The following is a 12223-nucleotide window of genomic DNA, read 5'->3' as shown; positions in this document are numbered from 1 at the left end:
CACATTTTAAACACGAGTCAAGTAGGCTACACGGAGGAATGTTTTGCTCTAAGATATTTGATAGGGTATTTGGTGTAAATACTGCTTTTGAAAAAAAAGAGGCCTATGATTTATTGTAAACAAAAGTGTATTTTTTTCCAATGAAAGCTTCACCTTGATGCAACAGTAATAAAAATGAATATTCTGTACAACAAACTGCACTATTAAACATATTCTCCAGTTGTTAAAATACCCAAAGATGTTGGGTATTAAGAAATCTCTGCCCAAATAGCAGTCACTGTTAGATTTTTTTCACCAAGAACATGACCACTTTACATTTTTAGTGCATTGCTGGTTACAAATACTTCATAGCTCATAGCTGGAGCACATTAGCAAGTTCAAGACAATAATTAGCATGAGCATAGTATTTCTTAAAGTAAAAGGCTGATGTTCACAAAACAATCTTAACCCAAGCTGCATATTACTACATCTGGTATGGAGAAATTACTTTATTGTGGTCCTCTACTTCAGTGTCATCATTCTAGGAATGCATTTAAGACATGATACCTAAAGCAGTTAACCTTTCAAATTACTTAAAGCTTGATCTTACCTCTGCTGAAAATTAATTCAGGGGCCAGGATTCAGAAGTACATAGATGACTGCCATTAAAATCATAAAGATTGAACAACTTTAGGTATAAAGCATTTATAAATTAAATGTTCAATAGGTAAGTATTGAGCATGTATTCAGGTGTATTATGGACATCCAATTCTGCATGATTACAAACACAGATGTGAATCTGAAAAATAGAAGGGTGCAGATTGAAGGTGGTAGAGTGGTCGTGCTTTGTGGAGTGCCAGGATCAGGTGATGTTAATTTACTCAAGATGAGTCTTAACAGTGACTCATAGATGCTACTAGAAAAAAAGAATAGTAACACACTGCAGCTCACTTAGTAACAGCAAGGAATGAGCTGGAAAATATAGGCTCTCATTTGAGCAATATTGCACAATCCTGAACAATCCAGCTTCTGTCTTAAAATTCAGGTCTAGCTCTTGCTTACATATTTCCTGCAGTAGTTAAGAAGACTGAAGTACAGGTCTGTAGCTAAATGTGGAGGACAGGAAAGAGGCAAGACTATCCACAACTATTGTTTCTCATGTCATACAGCAGATGCCTACACTATGCAAACTTCCTTTTTCAACTGGTTGGACATGTCTGCTATTCAGTGTTTTTAAAAATTAGCTTCAGTTTTCATACAATAGCTTAGTCCACAAAGTCCTTGCTTTTCACTATTTGCTACAGCTTAATTTGGGTTAAAGGTTTCCACTGAAGCTTTTGAAACAGATGCTGGTATTGCTGCTAAACCAGATAGATGACTTTAAGAAATAATCTAAAATTCTTGACTCCCACAGGGATCACCATACAATGACTTAATTAAAAATGTCCAACTACTTAAACATTCAAGATGTAAGCATGAGGTAACAATGTGTAAACAGAATCTGATTTGTCTCATATTACAACCTATACATTCTCGAATAAAATTCTAATTTTCCACAGTTAAAAATTATTTAAAGTGCAAATTCTGCCATGCCAAGGTATTAGTAAACTTCAATCTCACAGTTCAGTTTATTCATAACAGCAGCTTGGACTTGGACACATTACTTGCAGTAGTGGTGATTCTTCATAAAACTACTCAGGAAAAAAATCCTCTGCAGGTATTTCACAAGTGAGCAGTGTTTTCCACAGAAATGGAAGATGTTCCCTCAGCTGATGTGGTGGCACAGTGAACACTTTCATCCTGTTCAAGATCTGAAAAAGTGCACAGAACAGTCAAGCATGCAGAGTTGTTTCCATAACACAGCACTGAACACCAGAAGGACTTCTGGCCTCTGCCTGATCATTCAGTGGCATGTTCATTTTTTGAGAAGCCCTGTCATCAGTTACTGACTGAAGGGCAGGACTGAAAGAACCATTAATAAAATCTGAATAAAGAAATATCTTTTTTAAAAGGTGCAGATTGTTTTTATCAAATGTCTTAGGCCACCTCTAGTGACAGGCATCAATATTCTCTTCTGCTGGTGGAGAAGCTACGAGTCATTTGTATGAGAAATTTTCTTCCACAGTAAAGTTTTTAAGTTATTGAGTATTAAAGAATGCTCCATTTCCATCTGATTTGCTGTGACTTTAAGGGCAATGCACAAGTAGAGTTGTTTCTCTAGTTCTTCATGGATATCAGAAGGAGCACCACGAAGCAGATAGTCTTTAAGGAGCTGACAAGCTTTTGCTAAGTTTGGCTGAATTACTTCAGTGGTACATCGCATTTTGCTTTGGTCACATAGTGTTCTACAGTCTGTACCATAAATGCAGTCCAAATCTGAGTCACACTGACGATCTTTAATTATTTCCTTCAAATTAATCTCTGGCACTATTTTTCTCATGTCCATCATTTTCAAATCATATTTATCATTATATCCCAAGTTTTTGGCACTTGTATCACACATAAGAAAGTTACCATAAGGTCCATGGAAAATGTCTTCCACAAATTCTAAAAGCCCTATAGCTATTTTTGCCTTTCTTGGCCATGATGGAGTGAACCACTGGTCCATGCTTCTCCTGAAGCCAGAGGGAATGAGAACTTCTATAATCCATGGAAGGCTGATTCCATAGAGAGAGGTATATTCAACTCTTTCTGTCACATAGAGATCCCCACAAAAACCCATCAGCTTGGGAGTATGCTCTTTATCCTGCAAGATCACCATTAACAGAAACTCTTCAAGCTGCAGGAGTGCCCATGCAGATTTTGCCTCTGGCAAAGAGACCCTTCCATCTTTGTTTCCATCAGCAAAAGACAGGATGAGATTAACCAGTTCTGAAAGATTTCCTTGTTCACCCAGTTTTGCCTAAAAGCAACAAACAAAAAAGATTAAGTATATGACTTCATTAACTACTCCCAATCCATCACTACCTCCAGTTACTCTCCTAGGAATAATACTGGGTATATTCTAATTTTCATTGGTTATGGATATAACAGGACCTGCCATCAGGTGCCTGCAGAGCTTCGTTTTTGTTTTGTTTTCACAGGCACCGAGCACACAATCCTCTGAAAGCACTGCCTTTCTCTGCACTTCAAAATGCAAATATTAAAGTTCAATCATTGTTCTTGTTCAGACTAGTCTTTAGAAAAATTGTATCAAGTAGCTTCTTCAGTATTCTTTAAGAAAAAGCATGCGGAATTCAAAAGTTTAGATCAGGTGTAGTTTTCCGCTAATTAGCCCTTACAAATATACAGGAATAATACATCAACTACATTTTGTCCAATTATTAAGGGTACCAAGACAAAACAGTACAAATCTCATAATTACACTTAAATACTTAATTTTCTTATTTGATGTAACCACCTCCATTGTAGGAATACAGAGAAAGAAGCCATTGCTGCAATCAGAGCTGGTCCATTTTCAGCTAGGCAGATCAACTTTTTTTCCAAATTTTCCTGAAAACTACCTTAACACACCTGCTGCTCACCATTGTTAGAGACAAAGCTGCTATAATGCACAACTGACATCAGCCTTACATCACGTTTTCTATACCAATACTAGCAAAATCTATAGACATACAAGATGAATTCCAGCTTCCATCATTTAAAGAGTAAGGAAAAACCCCTGGTAATTAGTACTTCAAACATCAAGATAAGCACCGCTGGGAAAACTATTTTTGTGCTGATTATTTTTCTAGCATACCCTTGAACAAGGCTCATATGACAGGGTATCCTCTCCAGCTTCAAGAAAACAAGCCTTTCTGTCAAAATAGAATAAATAAGAATATACTTACTTTAAAAAGACCATATACCATTTCTTTGAATTTCTCAACAGTGGTTCCTCTTGTTGGTTTATCAAATAGGACTATTTCCTTCCTTGGTTCTGGGTCAGTACCAAAATCAAGTTGAGCAGCTTCTTCCATCTGGCATTTTATAACACTTTGCAGATTTCCCCAGATTCCTAAATAGATCTATGTAGAAAAAGAGGGAAAAAGGTTTAAAACACTGTAGAAGTCCATCTGAAGATCACCTGTCCTCCAACCACTGCTTCAAGAGTCAAATAGCAACACAGATCAGAAACTGAATCCTGTGTGCAATGATTATGGCAATTATGGCTCCAAAGACAACCCACTGCTGCAGGTACTTCAGAGACACTGCACTGTCAAAACACAGACACTTTCCCAAACAACAGATTGGCTTCACTGCCACCTTTGCACAGCTTGTTACGATGTTGCTGCTTCTACTGGTGATGCAGGATAGCAGAGAAGCAGTATGATGTACAAAGTATGCACATTCTGGCAAACTGTGGAAGGATTCAGTATATATTATACATGTTTCCAAAATACACGTAGCATAAAATATCCACATACCCCTTTACATACAGGACACACGTTCATGCATGCTGTCTGTCACAGCAAATAAAGTTTGAAATAATCATTACTAAACAGATTCAACTTGCTGATGCTAAGGTCTACCTCAGTTCCAGATAATGACATTCCAGTGGGAAATAATAAAACTAGGATGGATGAGTAAAGCCTTACCTGGTTATTGGGCTTTGTTGACAAACATTTTCCAAAATACAATGTTTCTTTAGCACAAAGACTGCTACATGCTGACCCATCAATAACACCAGTCTTGTATTTATCACACTGAAACAAACCAGGAAAAAAAAAATTAACAAATTGCCTAAGAAAGGACACAACTGTATCTCTTCCAGCACCTGAGTCTTGAAAGAAAAACCTAAGAAAAAATTTTAATAACCCTATACCAAAATACTGTTAAGAGACGCAATTGGTTTTATCTGTAACTGAAGTTGTAATCTTACTTCAGCATGATGGAATATGAGAATCTGATTAAATCACATGTGGCACCGACTGAATTAGTCAAACACTTCAGAAAACTATACTAAATATACTTACTATTATTTTCCTACAGTCATGTCCTCTGCACAGTTCTGTGTAGGTGGAGTACTGGACATACATAATCCAGCTGCCAATGAACACTACCAACCAGGAGATGAAGAGATATTTGATCCGCACGTATGACAGACGGACCTAGAGCACACAAAGAGAAAATATTGTTAATAATTCACTGAGCAGCAGTAAACACTATTTACTATTTCATCTTTAAGGAATTTGACTTCCACAGTGATAAAATAAGCAGACTGCATTATATGTAACACTTGCTTCCTTCAGTGAGCAAAACTGACAGCGGAGGTCAGTTTGACTTATGTAAGTGGGAATAAAATTGATATATAAATGAATAGAAGAAAAGGGGTCAGACCCTCACAGGGCAAACCAGACTGCAGGAATCAACTTGATCAAAATCATAAACTCCCAGAGCTCGATTAAATGCATTTTTCTCTAAGACAAATTACCTACGTTCCACTCATGGTAAATCAAATCAAACAGACAAGGAATTTGGTCAAAAAATAATCTGTGTTAATGTGTAAATATATAAGAGATGCAATAAGCGGGGTGAATATCAGGGTCAGGTTCCATGTGCTGAAATCTCCCACTCCTTCCTTGAAATGACACCATTCATCATGCAAATAAAATTCTTCTGTACTAGCTGCACCTTCACCTTCCCACAGCTGTATGCACAACTTTCCTGTTGCTTCTGTGGCTTCACATACCAAGTTTTCACAGGGACAGAAGGAAAAACTATTTCTAAATTAAGAACTGAGGGAGAGCTAAGTGTTTTACAAAGTAGGAGGAATGTTTTGATCTTTTCCTTCTTTCATTTTTCTCCTCCTCAGAGTCTGGTGTGCTATCAGGTTGATTTACATACATCAGGATCAGAAACTAATTAGAAGATCAGGATCAGCTTTAGCAGCAGGAAATAAGGAAAGTGCATGAGAGCAGCTATATTTGGTCAGTGTAAGATCCATTTCTATCACTATCCTGATCTTCAGCAATAGCTACAAAAGATGCTACCGAAGACTGATAACATATATTACATATACACCAAGTGTACTCCCAGTTTCCTCTAGAAGAACTTGCTAAGCCAGATGTGATATTCTATATTTAGTAAATCCTAGATAATTTATCTTTTACTAATTTAGTCACATTCCCTTAAAAATCCACATAAGCTTTTAGCATCCACAACAAACTTTAGCAATTAATTCACAGGTCTACTATTCACTACAAAGGTGAGGGACTGGACTTTATTTTGCTGAAGTCTGATTCATATTAGCTTTGTTTGAGAGCCCCTAGTTCATTTATTGGAAGTGAAAACAATCTCTGTCCACTCTGTCCCCATCTGACATGATTTTTTAGGCCTCCATAATACCCCTCCCTGTGAGTCACCTCTTTTCCAGATTGTCAGGTCCTACCTTGACTGTTCATCATAGAGAAATTATTCCATATCTTTGAAAAGGTTCCAAGAAAGGTAGTAATGATGAGCAGTTTTGCCATCACATACATACACAGAACTGTAGCAGATGCAAAAAGGAATTTTTTAAACTGAAAGACCGCAGTAATTTATTAGTATTTATTAAAATATAACAAAAAAAACCTCAGTATGCATTATATCCTTTCTCTTGGAAACAAAAAAATCCAGAAAAAGACAGTTTCAAAAGACCCAAAGGTGATTCCAATACATAAAGCTGTGGTCCTGCCACATGCCTCAGCTGTGCATCCCTATTCTTTCATGCCTTCGCATGCACTCACTTGACAATCATAAAACCACCTGGTTAAATAAAGAGAGGTACAATTAACTTTTTACTCCAGTGATTTTTTTTTTTTTAGAGGCAGGTTTTATCATTTTGGCATGTTTTAAATCTATTTCTAATAACCCTGTTATGTAGCGGAACATGAAGCACAGAAAACTACTGGTAAAATCTGGGGAAGATCAATAGAAATAAAACTGACAATTTCAGGGAAAGTTGTGTCGTGTAAAGCTGCTTGGTAACCAAAGCTTCTGGGACAACAAACCCTCTTCATTCCTCAGTGTTTCTCGCTGAATCCTTCCATGAAGCTTTATAATACACTTTAAACCTAAGTGCTGTTTAATGAAATTTTGTATTATTGTATACATTTAATACAACCTCAGAGACCAGCAGGAGCCTGCAGGCCACAGGACCACTGCAGAATATTGACCACTCTCACCGTACAGACACTGTACATATTGTCCTCCTCCTTAGGCAGAAAGGGAACGTACTTGAGACCAAAAATCCTCCCCAAATGCCATCTGACTACATCATGTATTTGGCAGGAAGTTCCAGAGAAGCTAGATTTATTTTGAGCTCAGCACTGTGCCAATGGAGTCGTGCAGCTTTTGACTTGAAAAAGCTGCCCAGCCAGTTCAGAGCACGGACAGCAGCATCCCTCTGCTTACAGACAACCAAGGTTCCACACTCTGGTTCGAAGGGAATTGCTTTTCTAATAAGGACTTCCTCATCACGTTCAGCAACAGGCCTGATCATTATTTGATTTCTTCCCATACATTCCCCTACCAAATTTTAATTTTCTCCTCAGAATGGGTCTGACAGAATGGCAGACACACTCAGCTCACTTCACCTGGCACATGAGCACACTGTCCTAATGCAGGGACAGGGCTTTACTGAGCTGGTTTGGTGACACAGGTGATGCACCCTGAACACAAGGACTTACATCAACTGTGCAGATCCCTGGAACATGTTTCTGAGCAAGGAGTCCCAGACAGCATTTAGGGAACAACACATATGAATGGACTCTGTTTGAAGCTGTGACAAACTGCCAGGAAACTTGTCATAAGAACATTCTTAGGGCAACAGAATCACTGAGAGTTCCAAAATTATCAAAAAAAGGAAGAAAGTGTTCAAAACAGGGAAACGGTTTCCTTTTTCAACTCTACTCTTCCATCAAGACTTAAATATGAGCCAGGGAATGCAAGAATGAGGGAAGCACTTGCAGTGCTTGATGTTACAGATTCAACTTCTTCCATCACTTGTATATTCTGCTAAGTCATGTGCACTGAATAATAATTAGACATTCATCCCCTGAAATAGAACTGGAAAACCACTTCTGGCAAAACTCAAGCCTGGATGCACTCCAAAGCATATGGAGAGTAGTGAATCAACACGCAACATAACTTGACAGATTTTTGGTGAGTGTACTTTTTATTTAAAACACTTTTATGGTTAAAGAGTATGAAAGTGTTTCTTTGTTTAATGGTACAGAGAGCTTAATTCTGGAAAGTATTACACACAACTATAGTGTAGTAATCTTCTCCAAATCACAGTTCCTCACTCCATTTGCCTTACATGAATGCAATGGGAAAGGACAGATGAAAAAAAGTAGGCCAATCACATTAGAAATTCTGTTTTGTTCTCTGTTCAGGTTGATTTGTCTATCACAGGAGGCATTTCAGGTAGGCTGACATGATGTCCAAGAGCATTAGCCCACACTGTTTTGGATGCCATGAACAGGACACATTCACATCTTTAAAATCAGACAGTGCATGCTTATGATTATGCCAGTGTCTTGAATTATTTTGTATCCTGAGTAACCAAAGTGAGGAAAGAGAGCTGAGCTATCTTTTGAAATAAAATAATAACCAAGATGGAAAATGGGACATCTCTTCTTAAAAGATTAAACAAAGCAGAAAGGATTAAGATCTTACAGCAAAGAGATTATTTAGGAAATTTCTGCCATGTGGGGCTTTAAACTTGCTTATTCTTTGGCCCTTCAAATATAATCTCTTGTACATTACTGAAGTCCATGAGGCACCTTTAAAGAGTCTGTAAACTTGGTCCAGAATCGATGAAGTCAAACTTCCACACATGCAAGTGTTCCTTACATTATTATTGTCATAAGCAATCCTGCTGGATAGTCCTCAGCCACACAACACAATTGGTAACTACAGCTGTCAGAAAGAACTTCAGGGCAATGTCCCTTAAATTTGGGACACTAACTCTCCTTGTCAAACAAAATCCCAGTGTAAATCACCCAACTGTAAAATAAAGTACAATTCAATTATTTTTGTGGTCTTTAGTGGTGTTTAACAGTTTGCCAGGTTTTAGGGTATTTTTGTTGTTTACTATTATTACATGATTTGCAGTCTAAGCAATCGCAAAGCTTTGTACTTCAGAGTTAAAGTCCTGTCACTATGAAGAATAGTAACATTTACTCAGGGAGGCCCTAACACTAAGTTTTGGGTTGAGCTTAGATAACTACGACTGTGCCCTGCTCCTTTGACATGAGCTGACACATGGCAGGACGTCTTTTTTAGGCTCAAAGACCATCAGCTGATTACCTGTAGGTCTTGCATTCTGCACAAAAGCTAAAGCATACGTAAAGTAAGAGAACATTTGCCACAGAATATCTGTTGCAACCCAGCTCATAACATCCTGCTCCCATTAGGGCAAAAAATTTGGAACAAGTATTAAGTTCTGCCTCACAGAACCTGATGTTCTGGCAATTAATTTCACAACATAACATTCAAGAAGTCTGGAACACCAGCCAACAAAAAGCTGGAACTCACTCAGTGATAAACTTCCACTGTACAAACATCTCCCCTGGTGTGCTACTTGAAATGCTGCATAGAAACACTACACAAGTCTTTCCACCTTGCTCATAGCCGTGCCACTTAGAGAGCACTGGCTTCTTTGGAGACAAATCTCAATAAAGCACTTAGCAATTAGTGTAGTTAAATCATGACTACATTTGTCATGTACCAACAGTAACATGCAGTGACAAGAAAAGCCAATATATTGATAGTTGCTGCATCAAATATGGATGCATCAAATATCAACATACATTCATTAACACAGGAAAATATGTTTCTGCCACTATTAGATCTCCTAAAACAAGGCTGTAGAATATGCAAAATCAGCTCTCAGTATGAGAAAGCACAACTAGAATTTTTTTAAAAAAATCTGCAATAGAAGCAAACATTTAACCTCTTTGGCTTTTCTAATAAATAATTTTGTGGTCTTCTTGTTTCTTAGCAGATTTTAAAATAATATATTATGCTTGGAAGGCCTTAAACTAAATTTTGAGGAGAAGAGTAGAGAAGAATGTTATCAGATGTTGTCATATGATGATAAGAAAGACTATCAAGGCAAAGGAGGCAAACAATTTGGAGACTCCTAATTTGAAAGGTAGCGTATAGATTATGAATTCATTTTTATTTGTACTGAAGGCTTTATGCCATGGGAATCCAAATATTACACAAATATCTACTTCAGTAAATAGATCTAGAATAATCTTTTTTGGTTTAAAACCCAAGGGATATGGGACCGGACTTGCAGATACATGCCATGAAACAAATACTAAAGAGGGTAAAATTGTATCTGGATGCTTCTCATTAACCATTACACCCCACTCCAGGTACTTCCAGGAAGAGAACCAGATTTCTCCCCATCTGGAAAAGTTCCAGATGGGGAGAAATTCAAACATTCAAGATTTTAAAATGCACCAATATTAAATTTAAAAATTTTTAATCCATTGATCACTAAGCGTATCAACAGATGACAAGCACATAAGCAGCATATATAAGAAAAGCAAACATTATTTATCTCCTCCAACTCAACAAACGCTCACCTTAGTTACAATCTAGTTAAAATACAATCCAGCTGGTAAGGGGAAACCCAGTGGATAAACCATCAAGCCACCAGAACGTCACGACTAACATTTCACCGCAGAACTTCCTATGACACAATAGCCACAGTACTTCCAACCAGAACATCCTTACTCTACTAACTGAACTAATACAAACATGTACCTGCATACAGAAACAAAAAAGCAAGTCTACGAACATAGAAAGAAATGCGGGGAGCAGAAGAAGAGAAGTGCCCGACATTAATTTTTTCGAAGACACGCAGAAAAGGGACGAGTTACTCCTGCAAGCTGCGGTGGGTGCGCTGGCAGGATGGCCGCCTGCAGCACGGGCGGTAGGTGTAAAGCAGGGGCGCGGGGCACCGCACGGGGCTCCCGGGCCGCGGCAGCGCCGCAGGTGTCGCTGCCCCGCCGGCCGCGCCGTGAGCCCGGGCGCCGCGGGCCGCCTGCCGCCTAACAGGTCCTGCGCCGGCCGCTCCGCGGAGCGGGAGAGGCCCGATCCCACCGGCGGGCGGGCGGCGGGAGGCACCGCGGCCCCGAGGCCGCCGCCACCTGCTCCCGTGCCCCGACACCCGCCGGCCGTGCCCGGCGCCGCCACCTCCCGCCGGCCGGGCGGCAGCGCGGCGCAGCCGAGCCCCGGCCGCTGCCAGGCGCCGGCGTGAGGGGAGCGGCGGCCGCGCCGGGCCGGGCCGGGGGAAGCGGCGAGAGCCCTGCGGGGGGCGCCCGCTCCGGAGGGAACTTTGCGGGGAGGGACGGGCGCCGGCACCGGCCCCTCGCCGGCCTACCTGCGCGGAGTGGGGCTTCCTCAGCCAGGCCCCCGGGAAGAGCCGCCTCGCCATGGCAATCACACATCCCCGCAGCGGGCGGCGGTCGGAGGCGGAGCGGTGAGGAGCGCTCCCCCGCCTGCCGCTGCAGCCGCGCCGCCGGCTCCGCTCGGCTCGGCGGGGAAGAGCTGCCTCGGGCACCGGCGGTGTCAGCGGGCAGGGCGGGCGAACGCCGCCTCAGGCGCCGCTCACGCCGCTGCTTGAAGGGGCGACAGCAGCAGCTGCGAGGGAGCGAGGCGGGGCTGAGGCGGCGAGGCGAGCCCCGCCCGCCCCGAGCCCCTGGGGCTGTCCCAGTCCCTCTTCCCGCTCCAGGGCCGCCCGGAGCCCGTGGAGCCGACAGCCACCCCCGAGTTCCCCTCGTGTCTGCCAGAAAGTGCTCGGGGCCCTGTCTGGGGGCAATTATGGAGAAGTCAGTTAATAAATAACAGAAACAGGTTTCTGTTATTTACTGGGCAGAGTATTAAAAACAGCTGCAGGCTCTTTACAGTCTTTAAAAAACCCTATCAACCAAAAAAAACCCCACAAAACTCCAAAAAGGTGTAGTTCCTCCAAAATAAGGAAAGAACATTTGCCTGGACCCATACTAACACAGCTGAGTAAATTTTTTACCCTGAGGTTGGTGAGAACAACTTGAGTAGGTTGCTCAGAGAAGCTGTGGATGCTCCAGTTGAAGGCCAGGTGGGACAATTCTTTGAGCAGCCTGGTCTGTTGGGAGTTGTCCCTGCCCGTGGCAGGACGGTTGGAACAAGATGATCTTTAAGGTTCCTTCTAACCTCAGACATTCTATAATTCTTCATTAGCGCCATAAAGTGAGGAAAAGTTACCTATTTCTTCTTCACCAGA

General features: G+C 41.0%; 1 protein-coding gene across 2 annotated transcripts; it reads right to left on the bottom strand.

Annotated features, from left to right (window-relative positions):
- Nucleotides 1–109: 109 nt before the first annotated feature.
- Nucleotides 110–11978, bottom strand: DIPK1A (divergent protein kinase domain 1A). Of its 2 annotated transcripts, none has more exons than XM_086901939.1 (5): nucleotides 11342–11978; nucleotides 4935–5069; nucleotides 4557–4664; nucleotides 3810–3986; nucleotides 110–2881 (listed from the first exon to the last, which is right to left on the bottom strand). In XM_086901939.1, exons 1-5 carry the CDS (start codon nucleotides 11393–11395, stop codon nucleotides 2069–2071), a joined length of 1287 nt encoding a protein of 428 aa, XP_086758065.1. In that variant the 5' UTR covers nucleotides 11396–11978; the 3' UTR covers nucleotides 110–2068. The 2 variants fall into 2 exon arrangements, with proteins under 2 accessions (XP_086758065.1, XP_086758066.1); XM_086901940.1 differs by lacking the exon at nucleotides 11342–11978 and adding an exon at nucleotides 10723–10849.
- Between the last annotated feature and the right edge of the window lie 245 nt (nucleotides 11979–12223).

This window comes from Cyanistes caeruleus, chromosome 9 (assembly GCF_971803275.1).
Source record: "Cyanistes caeruleus chromosome 9, bCyaCae1.hap1.1, whole genome shotgun sequence".
Taxonomy (NCBI): Eukaryota; Metazoa; Chordata; class Aves; order Passeriformes; family Paridae; genus Cyanistes; species Cyanistes caeruleus.
Note: the sequence above shows the minus strand (reverse complement) of the source record. Positions and strands in the feature narration are given on the sequence as shown.

What these genes read in the sequence shown, in the direction of transcription:
- DIPK1A (XM_086901940.1), bottom strand. Translation starts at nt 10,800, where the DNA reads ATGTCGGGCACTTCTCTTCTTCTGCTCCCCGCATTTCTTTCTATGTTC. An exon ending in CAACAAAGCCCAATAACCAG is followed by an intron (nt 3,987 to 4,556) that starts GTAAGGCTTTAC and finishes TTTTCTACATAG; the next exon opens with ATCTATTTAGGAATCTGGGG. An exon ending in TGGTATATGGTCTTTTTAAA is followed by an intron (nt 2,882 to 3,809) that starts GTAAGTATATTC and finishes TGTTGCTTTTAG; the next exon opens with GCAAAACTGGGTGAACAAGG.